This window comes from Cervus elaphus, chromosome 24 (genome assembly GCF_910594005.1).
Source record: "Cervus elaphus chromosome 24, mCerEla1.1, whole genome shotgun sequence".
Taxonomy (NCBI): Eukaryota; Metazoa; Chordata; class Mammalia; order Artiodactyla; family Cervidae; genus Cervus; species Cervus elaphus.
Genome location: NC_057838.1, coordinates 20,520,383 through 20,542,685, shown reverse-complemented (window position 1 = coordinate 20,542,685; position 22,303 = coordinate 20,520,383). Strand labels below are relative to the sequence as shown.

At 36.4% G+C, this 22,303-nt stretch overlaps 1 protein-coding gene across 39 annotated transcripts in view; it reads left to right on the top strand.

Annotated features, from left to right (window-relative positions):
* CLASP2 (cytoplasmic linker associated protein 2) overlaps positions 1-22,303 on the top strand; it is a 170,874-nt gene that overhangs the window by 53,591 nt on the left and 94,980 nt on the right. For all 39 annotated transcript variants that reach the window (XM_043886914.1, XM_043886912.1, XM_043886905.1 and 36 more), the window contains one exon: positions 20,934-21,013. In XM_043886914.1, the coding sequence (XP_043742849.1) occupies positions 20,934-21,013 (80 nt within the window). The remainder of the gene's footprint in view (positions 1-20,933; positions 21,014-22,303) is intronic.

Below are 22,303 nucleotides of genomic sequence, written 5' to 3'. Positions count from 1 at the left end.
TTTGGCTATTTTCAGGTGCTTTAGTTGTTAAAGTACTGATTCATCTAATGTTCATATATATTCATCTAGGGCATGAGTCTTAAATACTCTAACATTGGAGAAATGGTTAAAGATACTGGGTATTGAATAATCTGTCACAATAGGAAATGGGTGGTGGTCAAGTAAAATTACCTCAAAAATGTTTTCTGGATTAGATAATAATAAATAGGAAAAACCAGGTTTTATGGCAATTATACAACACATAGTATATTCTTTGATCATATTAAACTTTTTAGCATATTTTTTCATCTTTGAATTTTTTATGAGTAGTTTTTTCATCCACTAATTAGAAAGCTGTATTTTTAAGGTGCTAGTTCTGCCAGGTTTTTACAATAAAATGAATTCTATAAGAAAAAGGATAAATATTTAATGCTAAAAAGACAGTAGTTTCTTTCTTTTTTTAATTAATAAATTTATGTATTATAATTTGGGAAAATAGATTTTTCCTTGTTTATGATAGCTAGTGGGAAAGTCATGGTCTTCAGGATTTTGTTTTTTGTCTACAGTTCTTTTATTAAAAACAAAAAGGAAAGAAAAATAAACTGTATTTTGACCAGGTTCTATAAGTTGTGTTTTCTTGATCTTTCTATACAACCAAATGTTATTTTCTACGTCATAGGATATTCTAAACACAGTAAAACTATTCTAAATATTTCATCTTTTAAATATCTTTAATACTAGCAAAAGAAATGGTATGGTATATACATGTATATTTGCTTGCATATAAATAACTTCTCTGGATATTTTGAGTAATTTATACTTTAGTATTTTAATCATTTTCTTTTTGTTTTGCAATTTTAGGGGTATATTCTCATTCTGTAGTCATTATATCCTATTACATGATGTCTATTATGGATTCTTATCTCTGGTATAAAGTTAATGACATTCTGTGGTGGCTTACTTTTGTAACAAATGGCTACCTTCACTAATTACAAGGGGAATATGTTTTCTTTATTTTGACTTATAAGTTTCCAATCTGTGATATTATGATATTTATTTTATGAAATTGTCTTGACTTAAAATGGATTAATATTTAAAATGCATGGTGAAAATATTTAACATTTTTGTGGATCTGAGCTGGTGGTTTATAATTAGCTGTGATTTTCATGTTCTATTTTCTTTTCTTTGATGAAAGTTGAGATTGTAGTTTACCTACTAAAAGTCACTTAATTCTGATGTTAATCAAATTGATAAAATCAGATTTCTTTTTAAAGAAGCAGAGACTTTCTTAACACCATACTCCCTTCTCTGATTTGTAATCCTACCAGATAGAAAAATGTAGGTAGCTTTCAGGATTGTCATCATTAATCACTCATACAGAGTATGCTATCTATTTTGGTGTCAGCCTTTTTGATGAAAACAAGGGATACGCCTTCGTTTTTTCCTTCATTCCTCTCTTCCTCCTCCTCATTATTTTGGCGATAGCATATTCATTCTGCAGTTTTTTGTTTGTTTGTTTCTTTTGTTTGCCATAGCTCATTTAGGTTCATTGCCCATTTTTCTATCTAAGAAAAAAGCTCTTAGCCAGAAGATACTGATATTCCTTCAGAAATTAATGCTATTCTTGGCTGTCAGTCATTTGAAAATACAACTTTCAACTTTTTTGTTCTTGGCAGGGGCTTACTGATTTTTAAATCAGTCGCAGATAGTTTTCTTAGAGTTGTAGAATCTTTGAGTTAGAAGGGACATTGGGAGTCATTTAGTTAAATTTACTATTTAGGCATAGCAGTCCCTTTCACAGTATTCCTGATACGTGGTTGATTAGTCAGCATCTGATTAAGTGTATGTTCATGGATTAAATTTGGAACAAAAACCATCTGCAGTACCACTACATAAGACATAATCAACTTTGTTCCAGTTATTTTTTTTTTTGTTCCAGTTATTTTTATAGTTACTTTTCCAATTATTTTTACACATACAGATATTTTTTTAAGAGGGCAGGAATGGCATCTTACATTGTATAGTTTTGTATACCTTTTTTCTTTATATTAATACTTAACCCTGACCATTTTCTCATTGTCTTAAATTATTAATTTGAAACTATTCATGGCTAAATAATATCTAGGTTTGCTTTCATGTTTTCTGCTGTCATATGCCATCATTCTTTTATGTATATATTTCAGCACATATCCAGCCATTTCTTGGAATAAATTTTTAAACTACTGTATCAAAAGGTACTTGGATTGCTTATGCTCTTTCAGTTTGGCCTAGTATCCTTCATAAAAGTTATAAGCCATTTCAAATCTGGATAATTTAATTCTTGCTTTATATTACTTAAAAATCTGCTCCTTGTAACTTAGGCAGAGAAGGTGGATTATTTGTTAACATGATGCTTTCAAATACTTGAGGGTTGTCCTGCCTCTATTATGACTATTGTGTTTTCTAGACTGTACATTTTATTTCTCATAACTTTATATGGAATAATGGTGATTCAGCCCAAGCATTTTGTTTGCTACTCTGTGGTATGTAATAAATAGGTATGATTAGTTCTTATTTGAAAGAGTACAGTAGGTAGAGGTATATAATAGTGGTAGAAGCCAATCACGGTTCACTGTGTTTAACAAATTCTTTTCAGGTTAAGATTTCCAAAATAAAAATAAAGTGAGCTTCTTTAGAACCCTGATTGAATCTACTTTGAAGTTTTGGAGTTTAATTTACTTCTCCCAGAGATATATGTCCAGATTAAAGAGATGTATGCTATTTTTAGCAAAGTAGCCTATCCAGTTAATTAAAGTCAGTAGGACCTGTGTTTAATCTTTAGTGTTAGTTTTGTTTTGTTCTTTGGCTCCATGTGCCAACCTGTTCTCATACTGTGTGGCCTCTAAACCAAGGAGAATTTTTTTAAAAGATTATGGGTTGCTCCATATCGATATACAATTGCTATGAAAAATCCATGTTATGTGGATATCAAAAGTGTCTTTATGCTTTGCAAATTAGAATAAGGATAAATTGAATTCCCTTAAATAGTCCATTTTCTGAATAACATTTGTGATTTCATAGTAGGAATTTAGATAAACACATTTTCCCTTCTTTTGGCTTAATGACTTCAATACAATTGGTGAATATACTTGATTATTTCAAATATTTACATTTCTATAGTATTTTAGTCAGTAATTTTTTTCAAAAATACTAGGGACTGTTTTTATGTATGTTTTCATTTAAACCTTGAATTTAATAAAACTCAAGTTTTATTAAAACTCTGAGTTAGGTACTTTATTATCTCAGTTTTACTGATGAGCAAACTATAGTTTGGAGAATTTAAGCAACTTGAACTGGTCATGCTTTTAATAAGTGGGTGAAGCACAGAAATCATTTTGTTATATTGCCATCAGTACTGAACTCACTAGACTTTTAGATCCTAAAGCTCTGAGGTTAAAATCTATGGGAATCATCACTATTTTCAACATCCACAAATCAGTCATTTTAAGCCTCAACTAGTGTGATTCCCAACAAAGTAGAATATTTGGAAATAAGCAAACTAGTAATTTTTCATTATAAATGGAAATGCCTTTTTTTTTTAGTGTTTTCCTCTTTATAATTGCTTTTTTTTTTTCCATTTATTTTTATTAGTTGGAGGCTAATTACTTTACAATATTGTAGTGTCATGCATGTTTTGGTTTTTGTCATGCATTGACATGAATCAGCCATGGATTTACATGTGTTCCCCATCCCGATCCCTACAATTTCCTTTTTAAAGCTTATCTTCTGAGTTATAATGTCCCTATTCCTGTACCAATTATTTTGGCTTTTTTAAAAATAAAAATAGAGTTAGATGATATAATTGCTCTTATTTATAATTCATACCAGATTTTAAGGTTAGTGATTTTGTTTATAATTCATACCAGATTTTGAGGTTAGTAATTTGTCACTGAGTATTACCTGTCTTACTTGTTTTATTATTTATGTCCAAATATCTATTTTCTACAGATTATGCTAATCATTCACATTTACTCTTGTCATGCAAACAGCAGAGTTGTTTTCCTTTTTAAACAAAATCAAGATTGTGAAAATTGGTATATAATTAATAAAACAAATCTCATAGAATTTGTTTAATCTTGAAATCTGAATTTTTAATTTGTAAACCTTAGTTTCTTGTTTTTGAAATTATATAAAGCCAAGTAACTTTTCTGTTTGTTATTTTGTTTTGCTTGCTTTCTCCCTCTTTTCTTCCCCCTAATGACTGGGAATGACTACCCAGAAGATTTTAGCCCTGAAGTTATCTTAAAAGATGATACAACCCCAGTTCAGATGAAGAGACTCAGAAAGTAAATGATATATCCAAGACCAGTTAGTTATTAGCAGAGACAAGACAAGAGCCCAGTGTTCGGCCCACTGTCAAGGGCTTTTTGGATCATCTCTGGGTCATCTCCTCCCTCATACTACATGAGATACATATTTCTTATTTTTATCCCATGTAGCAAAACACATTTGAAAGTTAGGGATTGGTTCTGTCTTAAATTACTGTGAATCCCCTCTCATTTATTCATAAGATGCCCTGGTGCGTTCTCTCTTAACTTTGGTTTTAAGATAAATATGATTTGAATAATTAACTGATAAGTAGTTAAATATAAATCAATAAGCTGCCTAATTGCCTGGTATGTCTAAAAATATATGTGTTTTGCTACAGTTATTTTCTCTGACCTGTTTCATTTTACCTGTTGTGCAAAACTTGAAAAAAAATTCATTGTGCAAAATTTATTTTATGAAGCATTCAGAAAGTTTTAAGAGAAGGGAGGAAGTAGTATATACAGCCAGACTGTTTTGATTGAAATTAGTAGGCGTATTGAAAACCCACTCTCTTCACAGATAAGTTACTGTTCTTAGCTACATCTTTGTGTAGAGCCTACTATGTGTAGGGCTTCACATCAGCCACTGAGCAAACCATCAGAATGCTCAAGAAAAAAAAAGTGGGAAAGAAATGACAATATCTGTCCATGCTCATTATCCCACCAACTAGTGTTAGTGCTTGTTAGTGTTTTGGCCTTTGCACGCTTCATTTGCCTGTACTTTTTGACTTGAGGTTTAAGTGTTAGAAAACTATAGTGTCATATAGGTAGGCAAATTGATTTCAAAGTTTGTCTCAGAAAAGATTGCAGTATCATTAACATAGATCACACATGGGAGGGACTTTTTCCATTAGTTAGACTTGTTATACTTGGTCCATATAAAGTAGAAGTTTTTAATAGTAATAGCTTAGAATTCCAAGCTTATATTTATCACATTATATTATTGAATTGATATAAACATTATTTCTGTGATGACCATGTTGTACACTTAATTTTTTAATTAAAATTTTAAATTTCTTTTTTTAGAATTAATTTTTATTGGAGCATGTTTGCTTTACAATGTTGTATTGGTTTCTGCTTTCAGCAAAGTGACTCAGCCATACGTATATGTGTGTCTCCTCTTTTCTGGGTTTTCTTCCCACCTAGGTCACCACAGAATACCGAGTCAATTTCCCTGCGCTGTACCGTAGGTTCTTAGTAGTTATCTGTGTTATGCACAGACATTTTTCCTTTTTGGAATCAGTTTCTGTGTTTCTTAGTAATGCAATGCATTGTTTGATTTTTTTCTTTTTTTTTTTTTAACGTAAAAGGCATGTTGTTATTGTTTGGTTGCCGAGTCATGTCCGACTCTTTGCCACCCCCTGGAAGGTAGCCTGCTGGGCTCCCATGTCCATGGAATTTCCCAGGCAAGAGTACTGAAGTGGGTTGCATCCCCTTCTCTAGGGGATCTTCCCGACCCAGGGATTGAACCTGCATCTCCTGCATTAAAGGCAGATTGTTTACTGCTGAGCCACCTGGGATGCCCATGAAACATATACTGATTGTTAACAAGTCTAACATTAGAGAAATGTTTAGAAAAAAAAAATTCATAATGTCTTGCCTCTCTAATCTCTTTGTCCTAAGTAGCCAGTATTATCTATGATATTCCTTCCATATCTTATTCCATGTTTATTTGTGTAGGTGTTCAGATTAGATTTTATTTTTGCTCACATTAAACGTGCTGTTACTTTGCAACTTGCTTTTTTTCCCACCACAAAACATATTTTCGTTTTTTAACATCAAGAATGAGAGCTATCACATTTTTTTAATAATGTAGAGTATCCCACATTATTGATATACCATGATTTAATAAACCGTGTGTCAATGTCATTCAGGTTGTTCACAACTTAATGTCGTTATTAAGAATGCAGGTCTCCATGTACTTATATATTTGGACCTTCTGGTGCTTCTAATGTGTAGAATTGTTTTGTTTGCTGTTGTTAATTGCTAAGTCATGTCCAACCCTTTTGCGACCCCATGGACTGTAGCCTGCCAGTCTCTTCTGAAGAGAATACTCTACGTTACCATTTCCTTCTAGACTCCTTTCAATGAGGTTGCTTGTTTTTCATTTTAAGAATGACATTATTTTACCTTCTCCTGCATTGAGTATAGCAGCTTCATTAATGGTCATTTTGGTGAATGACATTTGGCGAATGTCGCCTGGTCCCTCTTTCTTTAATTTGCGTCCACCTGTCCGCCCGGGCAGCAGTGAGCAAGTGTTTACTGAAAGCTTTTGCAGTGTGCTGCTCCTTGTGTAACCTCTAGGGGACATCAGGGAATGGAACCAAGACCTGTCCTCCTAGAGTTTATATTCCAGTTAAATTTGGAATATTTGAATTTATTAATGGGAATTAGCATATCGTCTTGTGTGAGTTATGATTTATTATTTTCCCATTTTTAACAATTGGACTGTTTTATCCTCTCAGCAATTTGTTACAATTTTTAAAATATTAGGCCTTTTATGCTCTTATTATAAGTCACCAATATTTCCTCAGTCTCTCTTTTGTCTGTGGCATTTTTATATCAAAATTTTAAAATTTTGTTTTGGTAGGTAAAATATCTGTCCTTTTTTTTACTTTCACATTTCCTATATTGTATAAAGACTATTTTGACCAGTCCCAAAAGTTTATGCAAATAGTCTAATTTATTCTAAAACATAAAATTATTTTATGTTTAGTTTGTTCAGTATATCTGAAATTCTTTTGTATAAGGTGACAGTATATTCATTTTAATTTTTTCCTCAAGCATGGACAAGTTATTGTCTTTGCAATTAGGTGAAACATTCTTCACTCCATTGAATTGAGATAACTACTAACTGTGTGGATTTTGATTCCTGTAGTTTCTTTCCTTTTTCCCTGATGTTAATCTATACTTATTGTAGCTTTTTAGTGAGCTAGAATTTATGTAGCTATTTGTGAAAAATTTTTAGCTATAGCAAAGTTGGCATACAGCAAATAATCATCATCCAGATTTAACAACTAGCATTTCACCATATTTGTTTTAATCATCTCCATATAGATATATTCCCACACATACTTTTTTCAAAACTTAATAGTTGGAAAGTAAATTGTCGACATCACAACATTTCAGCCATAAGTACTTAATATGAAACTTCTAATTCTTAAAAATGTCTTCTTTATAACCATAATACCATTATCATATGCCGGAATATTTCATAGTATTATGTATAAAACAATTCCTTTACCAATTTTTATACCCCAACATTGACTTTTTTAAAAAAGAGTCTAAGCCAGTTGTCTTTTAAGATTTTTCCATATTGTGGATTTGTCTGATTTCTTTGTGGTGATATTTAACTTGTTCCTTTGAGCCCTTTTATTTTCTGTAAATTTATTCTTTTAAATTATACACCTCCTTTTAAGCATTTCCTCTCTATACTCAAGTTTCTTCAAATATCCTAAGAATATTTTCAAATAACAAGTGATTCTGTGGGGCCTGAAAGAAAAATATAGTGTTTCTTAGTTCAGGAATGCCCTCTTCTGTTGGTAGAGTGAAATGCAACCTCTTTTCTAATTAATACACGGGGGTTTCTATTGTGCTTCTGATTCTATGACACCATCTTGTTTCAGGAGAACCCTTGTCTTCCCTTCCTTTATCCACCAGGCTTTGAAGGGATACCTCCCTCGTCTAGATGCTGCTTATCCCTGGTTCTACAAGGAAGCATACTTGATACCTGCATGCTCCACTGACAGGATCCTCCTCTTCCCTACAAATTCCTTGGAATTTTCTGTCCAGCAAGGGCTCCTGTAGTTGACATTGCTGGTTGTAGGATGTTTATATTCCCCATTTATCTATAAAGAGACAATTGAAGTTTGAAGTGAGAACGTGTATAACAAGTTATGTGCTCTGGGCAGTTTTATTTGTTTTTCTTTTTGGTCATTGTGTTTTGGAGTATTTCATAGAACATTTGCTTTGAAATTGGATGACTACCATTTTACCATGCGAATCAGAATGTCTACTGTTAAGTTTTAAGATTGCTTTTTTAAAAAGTTTTAAAATTTCCCTTCAAAAGGAAATAACTTTTTTAAAATAGATAATTCGTTATCTCAGTCTTTTGTTGAATTTGAGGACATTATTATTGAATTACTTTCCCTGTTAATCTGAATCATTTGTCATCTTTCAATTTTTTTTATACATTTGTGGATCTATTTTTGAGGTGTGTATTTTGTCATTTGATTAGTTGGTCTATCCCTGCACTAAAACCTAATTGTCATCTTCATCTAAGTTTTGTAAGTCTTGATTTCTGGTTGGGCAGGTAACTTCTACCTTTTACTTACAAGGGTTATTTCAACAGTTCTTGGCCCATTGATCTTCCAAATAGATTTTAGAATCAGCTTGACAGTTTCCACAAAAAATCCTGTTTGAGGCTTGATCATGGCAGTACTTTGGGAGGACTGGACATCTTTATGATACTGACATTTCCCGTCCATGAACACAGAGTATCTGTCCTCTAATTTTAGGGTTCCTTAATGTCTCATTAAAATTTTATCTTTATTTCCCTCAAAGTTTTTTGATTTTTTTTTTTGTTTGTTTGTTTGGTTTGGTTTATTTCTAGATACCTGAAAATATTTTTCTTTTATGGTAAAAACATAATATTTTGTTAAATTATAAAACTTTATTGAAAGAAATTTTAGAAGGCATGAATAAATGGACATGCTACATTCCTGGATAGGAAAACAGTATTACAAAGATGTTAAGTTCTCCCCAGATTCATCTACAGAGTCAATGCATTTTCTTTTTTTAAAAACCAGAGATATAATTGATATATAAGATTAGTTTTAGTTGTATAACATAATGATTCAACACCATAATAAGTCGAGTTAACATCCTTTACCATACATAATTTCAGAATGTTTTTTTCTTATGATAAGAACTTTTAAAAAAAAGAACTTTTGATATTTACTCCCTCAGCAACTTTTTCTTTTTAACTTAGTTTTATTTATTTATTTTACTGCACTAGGTCTTACTTGCAGCATGTGTGGTCTAGTTCCCTGACCAGGGATCGAACCTGGGCCCCCATATTGGGAGCTCAGAGTCTTAGCCACTAGACCACCTGGGAAGTCCCACAACTTTTAAATATGTGATATAATATTAACTGTAGTGACCATACTGTACTTTACCTACCATGACTTAATTTATTTTATAATTGGAAGTTTGTATCTTTTTACTCCCTTCACCTATTTCATCTACCCCTTGCCTCTAGCAGCCATCAGTCTGGTCTCTGTATTTGTGCTTTTTTTTTTTTTTTAGTTCACAAATAGCGCGATCATAGTATTTGTCACTCAGTGTAATTGCCCTCAAGGTTCCTCAACATAGTAGTTTTTAATTTAAAATTTCTAACTTTGTTGCTTGAAGCATGGAAATTAAATTAATTACATTTTGATTTTACAACTAGCCACCTAGGTAAATTTTAATTTTTAGATGATTTTACTATATATTGTTTTGAGCTTTCTATCTGCCCCAGAGTTTGGCAAATTATAGCCAGCAGCCAAATATGTCCTTGCTATCTGATTTAAGAAATAAAGGTTTATTGAAATGTAGCCACACTCATTCATTTGTGAAGAGTTGAGTAATTGCACCACACACCGTGAGGCGTAAAATAGTTTTTATCTGGCCATGTTCAGAAAATGTTTGCCAACCTCTGATTTAGACAATCAGACCATCTTTAGGTACTGTTTTGTTTTCTTCATTTTCAGTGCATTGACTTTTTTCCACTTGTATTCATATTTAAAGATTAATTTTCCTAAGTACACAATTAGATTTACAGTTTTTTCTTTTGAAACTTTTGAGGATATTAATGTATTCTCTCTGGCTCCCACTGTTGCTTTGGAGAAGTCTGTTGTTCCGTTCTAGGTGATCTCTTCTTTCTTTGGTGACTGACAGGTGTTATGCAGTTACACCACAGAGTTCTAGGTGTGGGTTTCATTTTAATTATCTCGTTTGGGTTGTGTTGTACATCCTGAGTCTATAGATTCCTGGTTTTCATGAATCTTGAAAGTTCACAGCCATTATCTTTTTGTGAACATTTCCATTCTGTCTCTCTTTGAGGCACTCTGATTAGATAGAGATTAGAACTTCTCATGCTGTCCTCCATATCTTTTCATTTACTTCCATTTCCCTATTTCTCTCTGCCACATTCTGAGTAGTTTATTCAGGTGTATCTTCTAGTTCTCTAAATATTTCTTTTGTTTAATCTTTCAGTCAAAGTTGGTTTTGTTTTGTTTTAATTTAAATAGTTGTATTACTGCATTCTCCTCCCCCCAAATAACCTGTTTATTCCTGTTATCTTTTGTTGATTGGCATCTTTGTGATTCTATCCATATTATTTCTTTAAATATTATACCCACATATATTAATATTCTGTAGTCTGTAACTAGACAGTTTTCATATCTAAACTTCTAAAATTCCATTCTTTGTTCCCTGTGACTTAGTTCATAATGGTTTGCCCTCTTGTGTACCGTCATCCCCCAGTATCTATGAGCATTGGTTCCAGGACCCACCGCAAATACCCAAGTCCTCGGATACTCAGGTCCCCTAGCCAGTCCTCCCTATTTGCAATTCTACACCCATGGATTCAGCAAACCATGCGTTATGTGGTACTGCATTATTTATCTTAAAAAATCCTACGGTAATTCCTTCATGGTTCAGTGATTAGGACTTTATGCTTTCACTGCCAGGGGTACAAGTTCAGTCCCTGGTTGGGAAACTAAGATCCTGCATGCCATGCAGCCAAAAAAATAAGTAAATAAAACAAAGTGTAGAATTCAGTGTTTTTAAAAAAATAAATTCTAAAAAACCATATGTAAGTGGACCCGTGCAGTTCAATTCTGTTTTGTTCAAGGATTCACCATATTTGAACTTTGATTGTCAGTTGATTGCTTGAACTTGGTCCTTCAATTGAATTGGTCTTTCAGGTCCAAATTGGAGACCCCAGAAGCTTTCCTCAGAGGAAATTTATTTATGCTACACACTAGAGAATCACCAGATAGGGATCCCTTCAGCCTATCCTAGGTCTTGTCTCAACTAGAATTCTCAGTTACGCCTCTCCACCTCTTTCCTGGGAACTTCACTTTTCAATAGGGAAAGCTGCAAAATTGTATTGTAAAATGAGCAATTGTCAGCAATGAAAGCAGCTTTTTTAGCTCTTTGTGCGGTCTCCTGCAGCTTGCCCTCTGACCACAGTAATTCATATGTCTCCCACATACAAAACGGTACTCGTGGACGTTTCCTAAAAGTCTCATCCTGATGATACCATTAGGCTTAAAGTCCATCATCTTGTGATCTGCGTCAGGTCCAGATGCATGTGAGCTGCTGGGTGGGTCCTCTCCATCCTAAGGCCTCTGAACTAAAAAGACATCTACTCACACCCTACATGGTCAGCATGTAATGGTGGTACCAGCATGGAAAAACCATAGCAGACACTCTGGTTTTAAAAAGGGGAGGAACAGAAGCTTCCTAACAGTCACTGACTTATAGCATTGTGAAGTCGCACAGGAGTCTGCTGTCGGGTTCCCCTACTTCAGGCCTCACGAGTGTTCCGTCAAGGAGGTTTCATTCTCTCTTTGGGTGTGCTTCTCTAGACCATTGTTTTCCTCTTGTTGGTTGCGCCCTGGACCCTAGGCTCTGCCTCCCAAGATCTTTTCTTCTTTTGCCTACAAGTGTCTTGTGCTTTCAGTTGAGTATCTTTTTCAGCCTACTTCCCTTAGAAAGTTGAGGATCCAGAAAGTTCTTCTGTCTTTTCATAGCATGCTTCAAAAGCACCCATAGTTGTTTCAGTAGCGTAATTCTCTTGAGAAATGGATGTTTTATTAATTTTGTCAAGGTTCCTGCATTTATCTTTCTCTTCAGTGCTAGTTGCTTCATTGACGCATGGGAAGAACTGCCTCTCTCCACCTCTAAGACTTTGCTCTCCTTGCTCCTGTATCTAAAACATACTACCCTCGGCTTCATTCACCTTTGTATGCTTAGTAGTTAAAGACTGGCAGAAATGGAGTTTTCTCTTTGTACGTGAACGTCTAGAAGTAGCAGTTGAGGGTTTCTGAGAGGGCCTGCTCTAGCCAGTCTGGTGCTCGCGAGGCCGTCTGTCTCCTGAGGGACAGTGCCCCTAGCCCCCTTCCCTCCCTGTGCCTCCCCGTGCAGGTGATTACCAGCTTAGAGTGGATTCTGGAGCAGGGGTCAGCAGACTGTAGTACCCAGGCCAAGTCCAGCCAGCTGTCTCTCTTTATTTCACCCATGAGCTAAGAATGTTTTCTATATCTTTAAATGACTAATAATATTCAAAAGAAGAAGAATATTGTATGAAACGTGAAAACTGTATCAAATTCAAATTGCAGTGTCCACAAGTAGAGCTTTATTGGAATACAGCCTTGTTCATTATTTACATAGTGTCTGTGGCTGCTTTTAGGCTATAATGCCAGAGTTGAGAAATTGCAACAGAAACCACATGGCCCACTGAGTCTAAAATATTTACTCTCTAGTCCTTTACAGAAAAAAAATTACTGACCTCTGTTTTAAAGTGGTTAAACAACTCTGCGGGCTTCCCTTGTAGGTCAGTTGGTAAAGAATCTGCCTACAGTGCAGGAGACCTGGGTTCGATTCCCGGGTCGAGAAGATCCCCTGGAGAAGGAAATGGCAACCCACTCCAGTATTCTTGCCTGGAGAATCCCATGGACAGAGGAGCCTGGCGGACTATGGTCCATGGGGTCACAAGAGTTGGACACAACTTAGTGACCAAACCACCACCACCACCACCAGACAACTGGGCAAAGCTCCTCTGTTCTGTTTCACCTCGTTAACATCTTACGGTGTGATTGTTAACCCATTTATATTTGAAAGAGCTTTAGTCAAGTTGGAAGCCAGCTTTGCTTGTCCCTTCAGCCCAACCTCTACCTGTGCTCCTGCTTTCAAACTTAGTTTATCTAAATACGTCTCCTCTTGGTGTGCATGCCCATTCTCCTTTTCTTGCAGTAATATTTGACATGAAAGCCCATTACTCTTTTTTACTTTCTTCTGTGTAGTTCATTTCCTTGCTGGTGCTAAAGGGATTCTGTAGTATGTTTAGGTGAACTTCTTAAAGTTGTATCAGAAAATGGAATGATGAATGTGAAATGAAACAGTTGATTCAACAGTTTATTTCCTATGTAGAGATCCTTTTCCTATAATACTTTGTAGGCCAGTCAAAATGAAGGTGAAGAAAAACATTAGGCAAATCAGGTTTATAAAAAGGTGTCCTTGTAAGACATGTGAGGTATAAGAAAGGTTAGAATGCAGAGCTCAGCATGGCCTCGATCGTCACACTGTTAGCAGCACTTCTGCTTAACCACAGTGATTCTCAGAAGTAAGAGTAAGGTAGATTAGGGTCAACTCTTCAAACTATGCAGGTCCTTAGCAAATTTGGTAATATTTGTGACCAGGTTTAGAGACCTAACTGTCATATCTGAGACAGTTCTAAGGCTCATTTGTCTCTGTATCTCTGTAGGACTTCTTTTTAAAAATTTATTTATTTGTCTTAATTGCAGCACATGGGATCTTCTGGCTGTAGCATGTGAACTCTTTCTTACAGCATGTGGAATCTAGTTCCCTGGCCAGGGATCAAACCTGGGCCCCCTGCATTGGGAGCACAGACACTTAGCCGTTGGACCACCAGAGAAGTCCCTTTTCTGTAGGACTTTTAAAAGCCATTTAATTTCTGCTCCCCCTCTGTTGTCCACTAGCTTATTTGGCCCTACTCATAGTAAGACAGAATTTACTGCATAATCAAGACATTATGATTGGAGTAAATTGTGACTTTGAAGCTTAGACTGTCCTGTGCATGTCTTTAGTCATTGGCACTGGGCTTATCAGGGTTTAGTCAGCTTCTCTGCATTCCCTTGAGGCCTTTGGCATTGTGTTGTGGCTGGCGGGCTGGTGTATGGGCATTAGCATTCTGCTGTTCATATGACACTTGAGGAAGTTGCATATACACTGTAGTGACTCTTCATACTGAGCTCCCCCTTCACATCTCCGTTTGTCTGTAGAACTTTCTGTTTTCCAGTCTTGAGCACACTAAGGTTAACTGGCACTTGTGTGGTATTTCTGTGCGGGTCTCCTGTACCAGTTGAGATGTATACTTTCCAGGAGTCAGATGTTGGTTCTCGGACATCCCTAATGGTTGCTTGCTTGCTCTTAATATTGTAACAAAGTATTTTGCAAGAAATGGTATTAATATATAAAGGGACAAAATATATTAATAATTGTGGAAAGAAAATTGTTATGAAAACTGTGTTGAATGTTTAGGAACTACTGGATAAGGTTGTTGTTCAGTTGCTCAGCTGAGACTGTTTGCATTCCCACAGACTGCAGCAGAGCAGGCTTCTTTGTCCTTCACCATCTCCTGGAGTTTGCTGAAACTCATGTCCATTGAGTTGGTGATGCCATCAAACCATCTCATCCTCGTCCCTTCTCCTCCTGCCTTTAGTCTTTCCCAGCAGGGTCTTTTCTAATCAGTTGGCTGTTCGCATCAGGTGGCCAAAGTATCAGAGCTTTAGCTTCAGTGTCAGTCCTTCCAATGAATATTCAGGGTTGATTTCCTTTAGGAATGACTGGTTTGATCTCCTTGCAGTCCAGGGGATTCTCAAGAGTCTTCTCCAACTCCACAGTTCAAAAGCATCAATTCTTGAGGTCTCAGCCACCTTTATGGTCCAGTTCTCACATCCGTACATGACTACTAGAAAAATGATAGCTTTGACTATATGGACCCTTTGTCTGCAAACTAATGTCTTCTTTTTAGTATACTGTCTAGGTTTGTCATAGCTTTTCTTCCAAGGAGCAAACATCTTTTAATTTCATGGCTGCAGTCACTGTCTGCAGTGATTTTGGAGCCCAAGAAAATAAAGTCTATCACTATTTCCATTGTTTCCCCATCTATTTGCCATGAAGTGATGGGACTGGATGCCATAATCTTCATTTTTTGAATGTTGACTTTTAAGCCAGCTTTTTCACTCTCCTCTTTCACCTTCATCAAGAGGCTCTAGTTCCTCTTCACTTTCTGCCATTAAGGTGGTGTCATCTGCATATCTGAGGTTATTGATATTTCTCCCAGCAGTCTTGATTCCAGCTTGTGCTTCATGCAGCACAGCATTTTGCATGATGTATTCTGCATAGAAGTTAAATAAGCAGGGTTACAATATACAGCCTTGACGTACTGCATTCCCAATTTGGAACCAGTCTGTTGTTCCATGTCCAGTTCTAACTGTTGCTTCTTGACCAGCATACAGATTGCTCAGAAGGCAGGTAAGGTGGTCTGGTATTTCCATCTCTTGAAGAATTTTCCATAGTTTGTTGTGATCCACACCATCTAGCATAGTCAAGGAAGCAGAAGTAGATGTTTTTCTGGAATTCTCTTGCTTTTTCTGTGATCCAGTGGATGTTGGCAATTTGAACTCTGGTTCTTCTGCCTTTTCTAAATCCAGTTTGGACATCTGAAAGTTCTTGATTCACATACTGTTGAAGCCTAGCTTGAAGGATTTTGAACATTACCTTGCTATCATGTGAAACGAGTGCAATTGTGTGGTAGTTTAAACATTCTTTGGCCTTGCCCTTCTTTGGAATTGGGATGAAAACTTATCTTTTTCAGTCCTGTGGCCAGTGCTGTGTTTTCTAAATTTGCTGGCATACTGAGTACAGCACTTTAACAGCAACATCTTTTAGGATTTCAAATAGCTCAGCTATAATTCCATCACATCCACTAGCTTTGGTCGTGATGCTTCCTAAGGCCCACTTGACTTCACACTCCAGGATATCTGGCTATACGTGACTTATTACACCATTTTGGTTATCCACGTCATTAAGATCTTTTTTTTTTTTTTTAAGATCTTTTTAATATAGTTCTTCTGTATATTCTTGCCACCTCTTCTTAATATCTTCTGCTTCTGTTTGGTCCATACCATTTCTGTTCTTTGTTTTGTCCATTTTTGCATGAAATGTTACCTTGGTATCTCTAATTTTCTTGAAGAGATCTCTAGTCTTTCCCATTCTGTTGTTTTCTTCTATTTCTTTGCATTGATCACTGAGGAAGACTTTCTTATCTCTCCCTGCTATTCTTTGGACCTCTGCATTCTGATGGGTATATCTTTCCTTTTCTCCTTTGCCTTTCACTTCTCTTCCTTTCTCAGCTATTTGTAAAGCCTCCTCAGACAACCATTTTGCCTTTTTGCATTTCTTTTTATTGGGGTTGGTTTTGATCCCTGCCTCCTGTATAGTGTTAGGAACCATCCGTCCATAGTTCTTCAGGCAGTCTGTCAGATCTAATCTCTTGAATCTATTTCTCACTTCCACTGTATACTTGTAAGGGATTTGATTTAGGTCACACCTAAATGGCCTAGTGGTTTTCCCTACTTTCTTAAACTTAAGTCTGAATTTGGTAATAAAGAGTTAATGATCTGAGCTGCAGTCAGTTCCCAGTCTTGTTTTTGCTGACTGTATATAGCTTCTCCATCTTTGGCTTCAAAGAATATAATCAATCTGATTTCGGTATTGACCATCTGGTGATGTCCATGTGTAGAGTTGTCTCTTGTGTTGTTGGAATAGAGTGTTTCCCATGTCCAGCTCATTCTCTTGGTAAAACTCTGTTAGCCTTTGCCCTGCTTCATTTTGTACTCTAAAGGTTAAATTTGCCTGTTACTCTACACATCCTTCTACTCCACCACCTTGAATATCCATCGCTGGACAAGGACAAGTCCCTAAAGACATTTCTGTCCAGTGACTTAGACAGACAACTGTGATAGATTGGCGGGAAATTCCCTGGCAGTCCTTTGGTTAGAGCTCCATGCTTCCACTGCAGAGGACATGGCTTCAATTTCTGTTTGGGAAAGTAAGATCTATCATGCCTTTTGGCATGGCCAAAAATTTTTTTTGAGAAAAAATTGTAAAAGTTCATGTCTGTGCACTACTATCAAGGGATCCATTGTCAGAAACAATTTTCCCTGCCATATTAAGAGATTTGTAAATGAATGCATGTTTTAAGATATTAAAATAATATGGTTGGTATCATACTTTTTGTTTCTTTGGTTTTGTTAATTATCTTCAGGTAATCAGTTACTTAATTGTACTAAGTATGGGCATGCGTTGAGAATTTTATTTTCTTGAACTTTTTAACATCTAAGAAATTATATAGTTTATTTTCTCTTGTAATTGAATTTCCAGTGGTAAGCATGCATTTATTTCTCTTTTAGTTTATTCAGTTGTCATTACTTTTAATTTGCAGTTTTATATTGCTTTAAACTTTATGTTATTCTGTTCTGTGGTCCATCTCTTGTTGCTGTTAAAACACTTAAAAACCTTCAGAGTTTTTTTTTTTTTAAGATAAGGCACTTTTTAACATACCTTTGGAAATCCTGAGTGTTTTTTTTTATTTGAATGATATTATTTTTTAAAATACAGTTTTGAAATACTAATATTTCCTTTGGTAGATGATAAACTTCATTGGAGAGATATTTTCTATTTAATTTTTTAATCAGAGAGATTTTTAAATAATTTTCCGTTGGAATATATACCTTATATATTTGAAAGTCATTTCATGTGTTGGGTTTTTACCATGAAGAAATAAATAATAAGTAGTGTTACCAGCCAAGGTTCAGTCAGAAGACAGAATCCACAAGTTATTTTTACAGAGAGAATTTAATATAATTTGTTAAATGAATATTGATGGTTTAAGAATGCAAAAAGGAAACACTAAAGTATCATGGAGGTAGTTAATCACAGTACATAGCTCCTACCCCTGAAGCTGGAAGAATAAAATGAGGAGGTAAAAATGATTAAACTGTAGCAGCTTGGAGGAGAGGCACTGCCGAGCTGTGACTCAGACCACTGAGGGACAGGTGCAGCCGTCCTGTGTCTCTGAGAGGCGTGATGAGCTGGTTCAGTGACTGTTAGACAAACTGCGGTCTGTAACTGCTACTGAAGTGAGTGTCCCACCAGGGTTGCTAGGGTTTTGCTGACAAGAATAGGAAACACTTAGGAAGGAACAGGTTCCTTCTCCCTTCAGCTTCTGGTCTTTCAATACCTACACTGACACAGTTTAATAAGAAACCATTCTAAACCATTAGAATTAGCAGAAAAAAGTGTTTTGCTTGATTCTAGGCCCAGTATCACAGAATGTAAAAGAGTTATAAGACAGTAGCTTAATGCAGTTCAGTTCAGTTATTCAGTTGCTCAGTCGTGTCCGACTCTTTGTGATCTCATGGACTGCAGCATGCCAGGCTTCCCTGTCCATCACCAGTTCTCGAGCTTATTTAAACCCATGTCAATTGAGTTGGTGATGCCACCCAACAATCTCATCCTGTGTTGTCCCCTTGTCCTCCTGCCTTCAATCTTTCCCAGCATCAGGGTCTTTTCCAGTGAGTCAGTTCTTCGCGTCAGGTGGCCAGAGTATTGGAGTTTCAGCTTCAGCATCAGTCCTTCCCATGAATATTCAGGACTGATTTCCTTTAGGATTGACTGGTTGGATCTCCTTGCAGTCCAAGGGACTCTCAAGAGTCTTCTCAAACACCACAGTTCAGAAGCATCAAATCTTCAGCGCTCAGCTTTCCTTATGGTCCAACTCTCACATCCATACATGACTACTGGAAAAACCATAGCTTTGAGTAGGTGGACCTTTGTTGGCAAAGTAATCTCTGCTTTTTAGTATGCTGTCTGGGTTAGTTATAACTTTTCTTCCAAGGAGCAAGCATCTTTTAATTTCATGGCTGCAGTCACCATCTGCAGTGATTTTGGAGCCCAAGAAAATAAAGTCTGTCACTGTTTCCACTGATTACCCATCTATTTGCCATGGAGTGATGGGAACGGATGCCATGATCTGAATGTTGAGTTTTCAGCCAGCTTTTTCACTCTCCTCTTTCACTTTCATCAAGAGGCTCTTTAGTTCCTCTTCACTTTCTGCCATAATGGTGGTGTAATCTGCATATCTGAGGTTATTGATATTTCTCCCAGCAATCTTGATTCCAGCTTGTGCTTCATGCAGCCCGGCATTTTGCATGATGTACTCTGCATAGAAGTTAAATGAGCAGTGTGACAATATACAGACTTGACATACTCCTTTCCCAATTTGGAACCAGTCTGTTGTTCCGTTTCCAGTTCTAACTTGCTTCTTGTCCTGCATACAGATTTCTCAGGAGGCAGGTTAGGTGGTATGATATTCCCATATCTTGAAGAATTTTCCACAGTTTGTTGTGATCCACACCATCAAAGGGTTTGGCCTAGTGAATAAAACAGAAGTAGATGTTTTTCTGAAATTTTCTTGCTTTTTCTCTGATCCAGTGGATGTTGGCAATCTGATCTCTGATTCCTCTGCCTTTTCTAAATTCAGCCTGAACATCTGGAAGTTCATGGTTCACGTACTGTTGAAGCCTGGCTTGGAGAATTTTGAGCATTACTTTGCTAGCGTGTGAGATGAGTGCAATTGTGTGGTAGTTTGAACATTCTTTGGCATTGCCTTTCTTTGGGATTGGAATGAAAATTGACCTTTTCCAGTCCTGTGGCCACTGCTGAGTTTTCCAAATTTGCTGGCATAGTGAGTGCAGCACTGTAACAGCATCATCTTTTAGGTTTCTAAATAGCTCAGCTGGAATTCCATCACCTCCACTAACTTTGTTAGTAGTGATGCTTCCTAAGGCCCACTTGACTTCACATTCCAGGATGTCTGACTTTGGGTGAGTGATCACATCCTTGTGGTTACCTGGGTCTTGAACATCTTTTTTTGTACAGTCCTGTGTAGTTTTGCCACCTCTTCTTAGTATCTCTGCTTCTGTTAGGTCCATACCACTTCTGTCCCTTATTGTGTCCATCTTTGCATGAAATGTTCCCTTGGTATCTCTGAACTTGAAGAGATCTCTAGTCTTTCCCATTCTATTGTTTTCCTCTGTGTCTTTGTATTGATCACTGAGGGAGGCTTTCTTACCTCTCCTTGCTGTTCTTTGGAACTCTGCATTCTAGTGGGTATTTCTTTGCCTTTAACTTCACTTCTTTTCTCAGTTATTTGTAAGGCTTCCTCATGCAACCATTTTGCCTTTTTGTATTTCTTTTTAGTTTAATTAGTGGCTTTTAAATAAGTACTGCCTATTCACTTTACTTTGTTTGAAGTTCATTTGAGGACCCTCATTTTTTTCACGTTTGCTTTCCTGACACTGCAGCACACATGGCTCCTCTGCCTCCCTTATTTGCCATTGATGGTGACATTGTGACTAAACTGCTCCTCTTTTTAAATGTTTATCCTTTGACCTGTAGTTCTTGTGTGTCCTTGCCGTTTCATTGAACGAAGGGTGAGAGGGTTCTGTTCGTATAGTTTGGATTCTATTACCAGCCTCGTCTAGTACCTTATAGAGAGTTAATCAACTACTACTAAGTACCTTCTCTTTTCTGAGAAGTTGAAGAGTTTTTAATGTCTTCTTATGAAATGGAATGTCTCAAAATTATGCCTTTTTCATATCAAAAGAGTTAATTTTTTCATGGCATTCATGGTGCTAAAATGCTTAAAAGTAAACTTGAAAAAAATTTTTTTTTCTTTTTAATCATCAGGTGCTTCTAAGGAAGGAGGTGCCGGAGCAGTTGATGAAGATGATTTTATAAAAGCTTTTACAGATGTCCCTTCTGTTCAGGTAAGGGTACCAGTAATGTGGCGTTCCCCATGCATATTCCCTGTTATGATCAGTTGTTTTTGTCCCTTTTTTCAAATCCTTTTTTTCCTGAATTGACTGCATAAATAAAATACTTGACTTACTATTATCAAGTTATTATTTATTGGTAGAATTGGATGTTCAAGTGATTTTTCAGTGAGGCTGACATAAAATTAAATCCATATTGTTGAGTCATATTACATTACAGTGTCTCAGTATATCCACTATTTTTTTTAAAGGTGCTTATGAACAGTGTTCTTTCATTTTTCCCCCCTATTTTTTTGTCTGCGTCATCTATTTCTCCTTTATAGCTACATCCTTCTTTATTTAACTGTTGAATATTTGAGATTTCTTAAGGGTTAGTTTTAGGCCTCTCTTCTTACTATCCATTTTACTAAGTCGCTTCTTTCAAATCTATGGCTTTAGTTCCTGCCTTTACATAGACAATGCTTAGGTTTTTATCTCTAAGCCAGACGTCTCTCTATTGTGAAAGTAATTTTTCCACTGATTGTTTCTTTGACATCTCCTTTTAGATGTCTCTGAGGCATCTCAGATTCAACCTGTGCACAACTGGATTCATGATCTTCTCCTTTCAAATGTACTCTTCCAGTGTTCGATGTGGAAACCATTACTTAATCAGTTGCAAGAGTCAGACAGCTAGAAATTATTCCTACTGACTCCTAAGCAGGGAAGGCAGGAGGCAGGAAAGGCTTAGACCCTCCAGACCCTTCTCTAACAGAGTGTTATCTGATCCCCGCCTGACCTCGTCCACCTTGTCTCCTGCCTTGCTCCCCTTTGTACTCTTGTTTCTGGCAAGTTTCTGTTTTAAGTGAAAGGGGACTTTAATGGCTGCTAAAAGTGAAAAAAACAAGCAGGGCCATTTTGAGGTATCCATGTATACCACTCAGATGGTACCCAGAGCCCTGTTTTTTGTTAGGCCTTATTTCTGGACCCTTCTACCTTGTCTTCTCTTGCGGTCAGCAGTATGCCTGCAGCTCTCCAAGCCTCACATCCTCACTGCACTCTGCTCTTTTCCTGGTTGACCATGTAAAAGTTGTGTTTCACTCTCATCGCACTGACTTGGGCCACATGCCCACCTCTGAACCTTGACTGTGATGTGGAGACATCCTGTGTGTGACTGACTTAGGCCTGGTCTCTGGCTCTTTGCCTGGTTCCCTCTGCACTCTTTACTGCTGTGCTCGGCCTTTCAGTTTCTTTCAGGGCCTTTGCACATGCCGTTCACCCATCTTTGTTTTGTCTGATGATACCTGC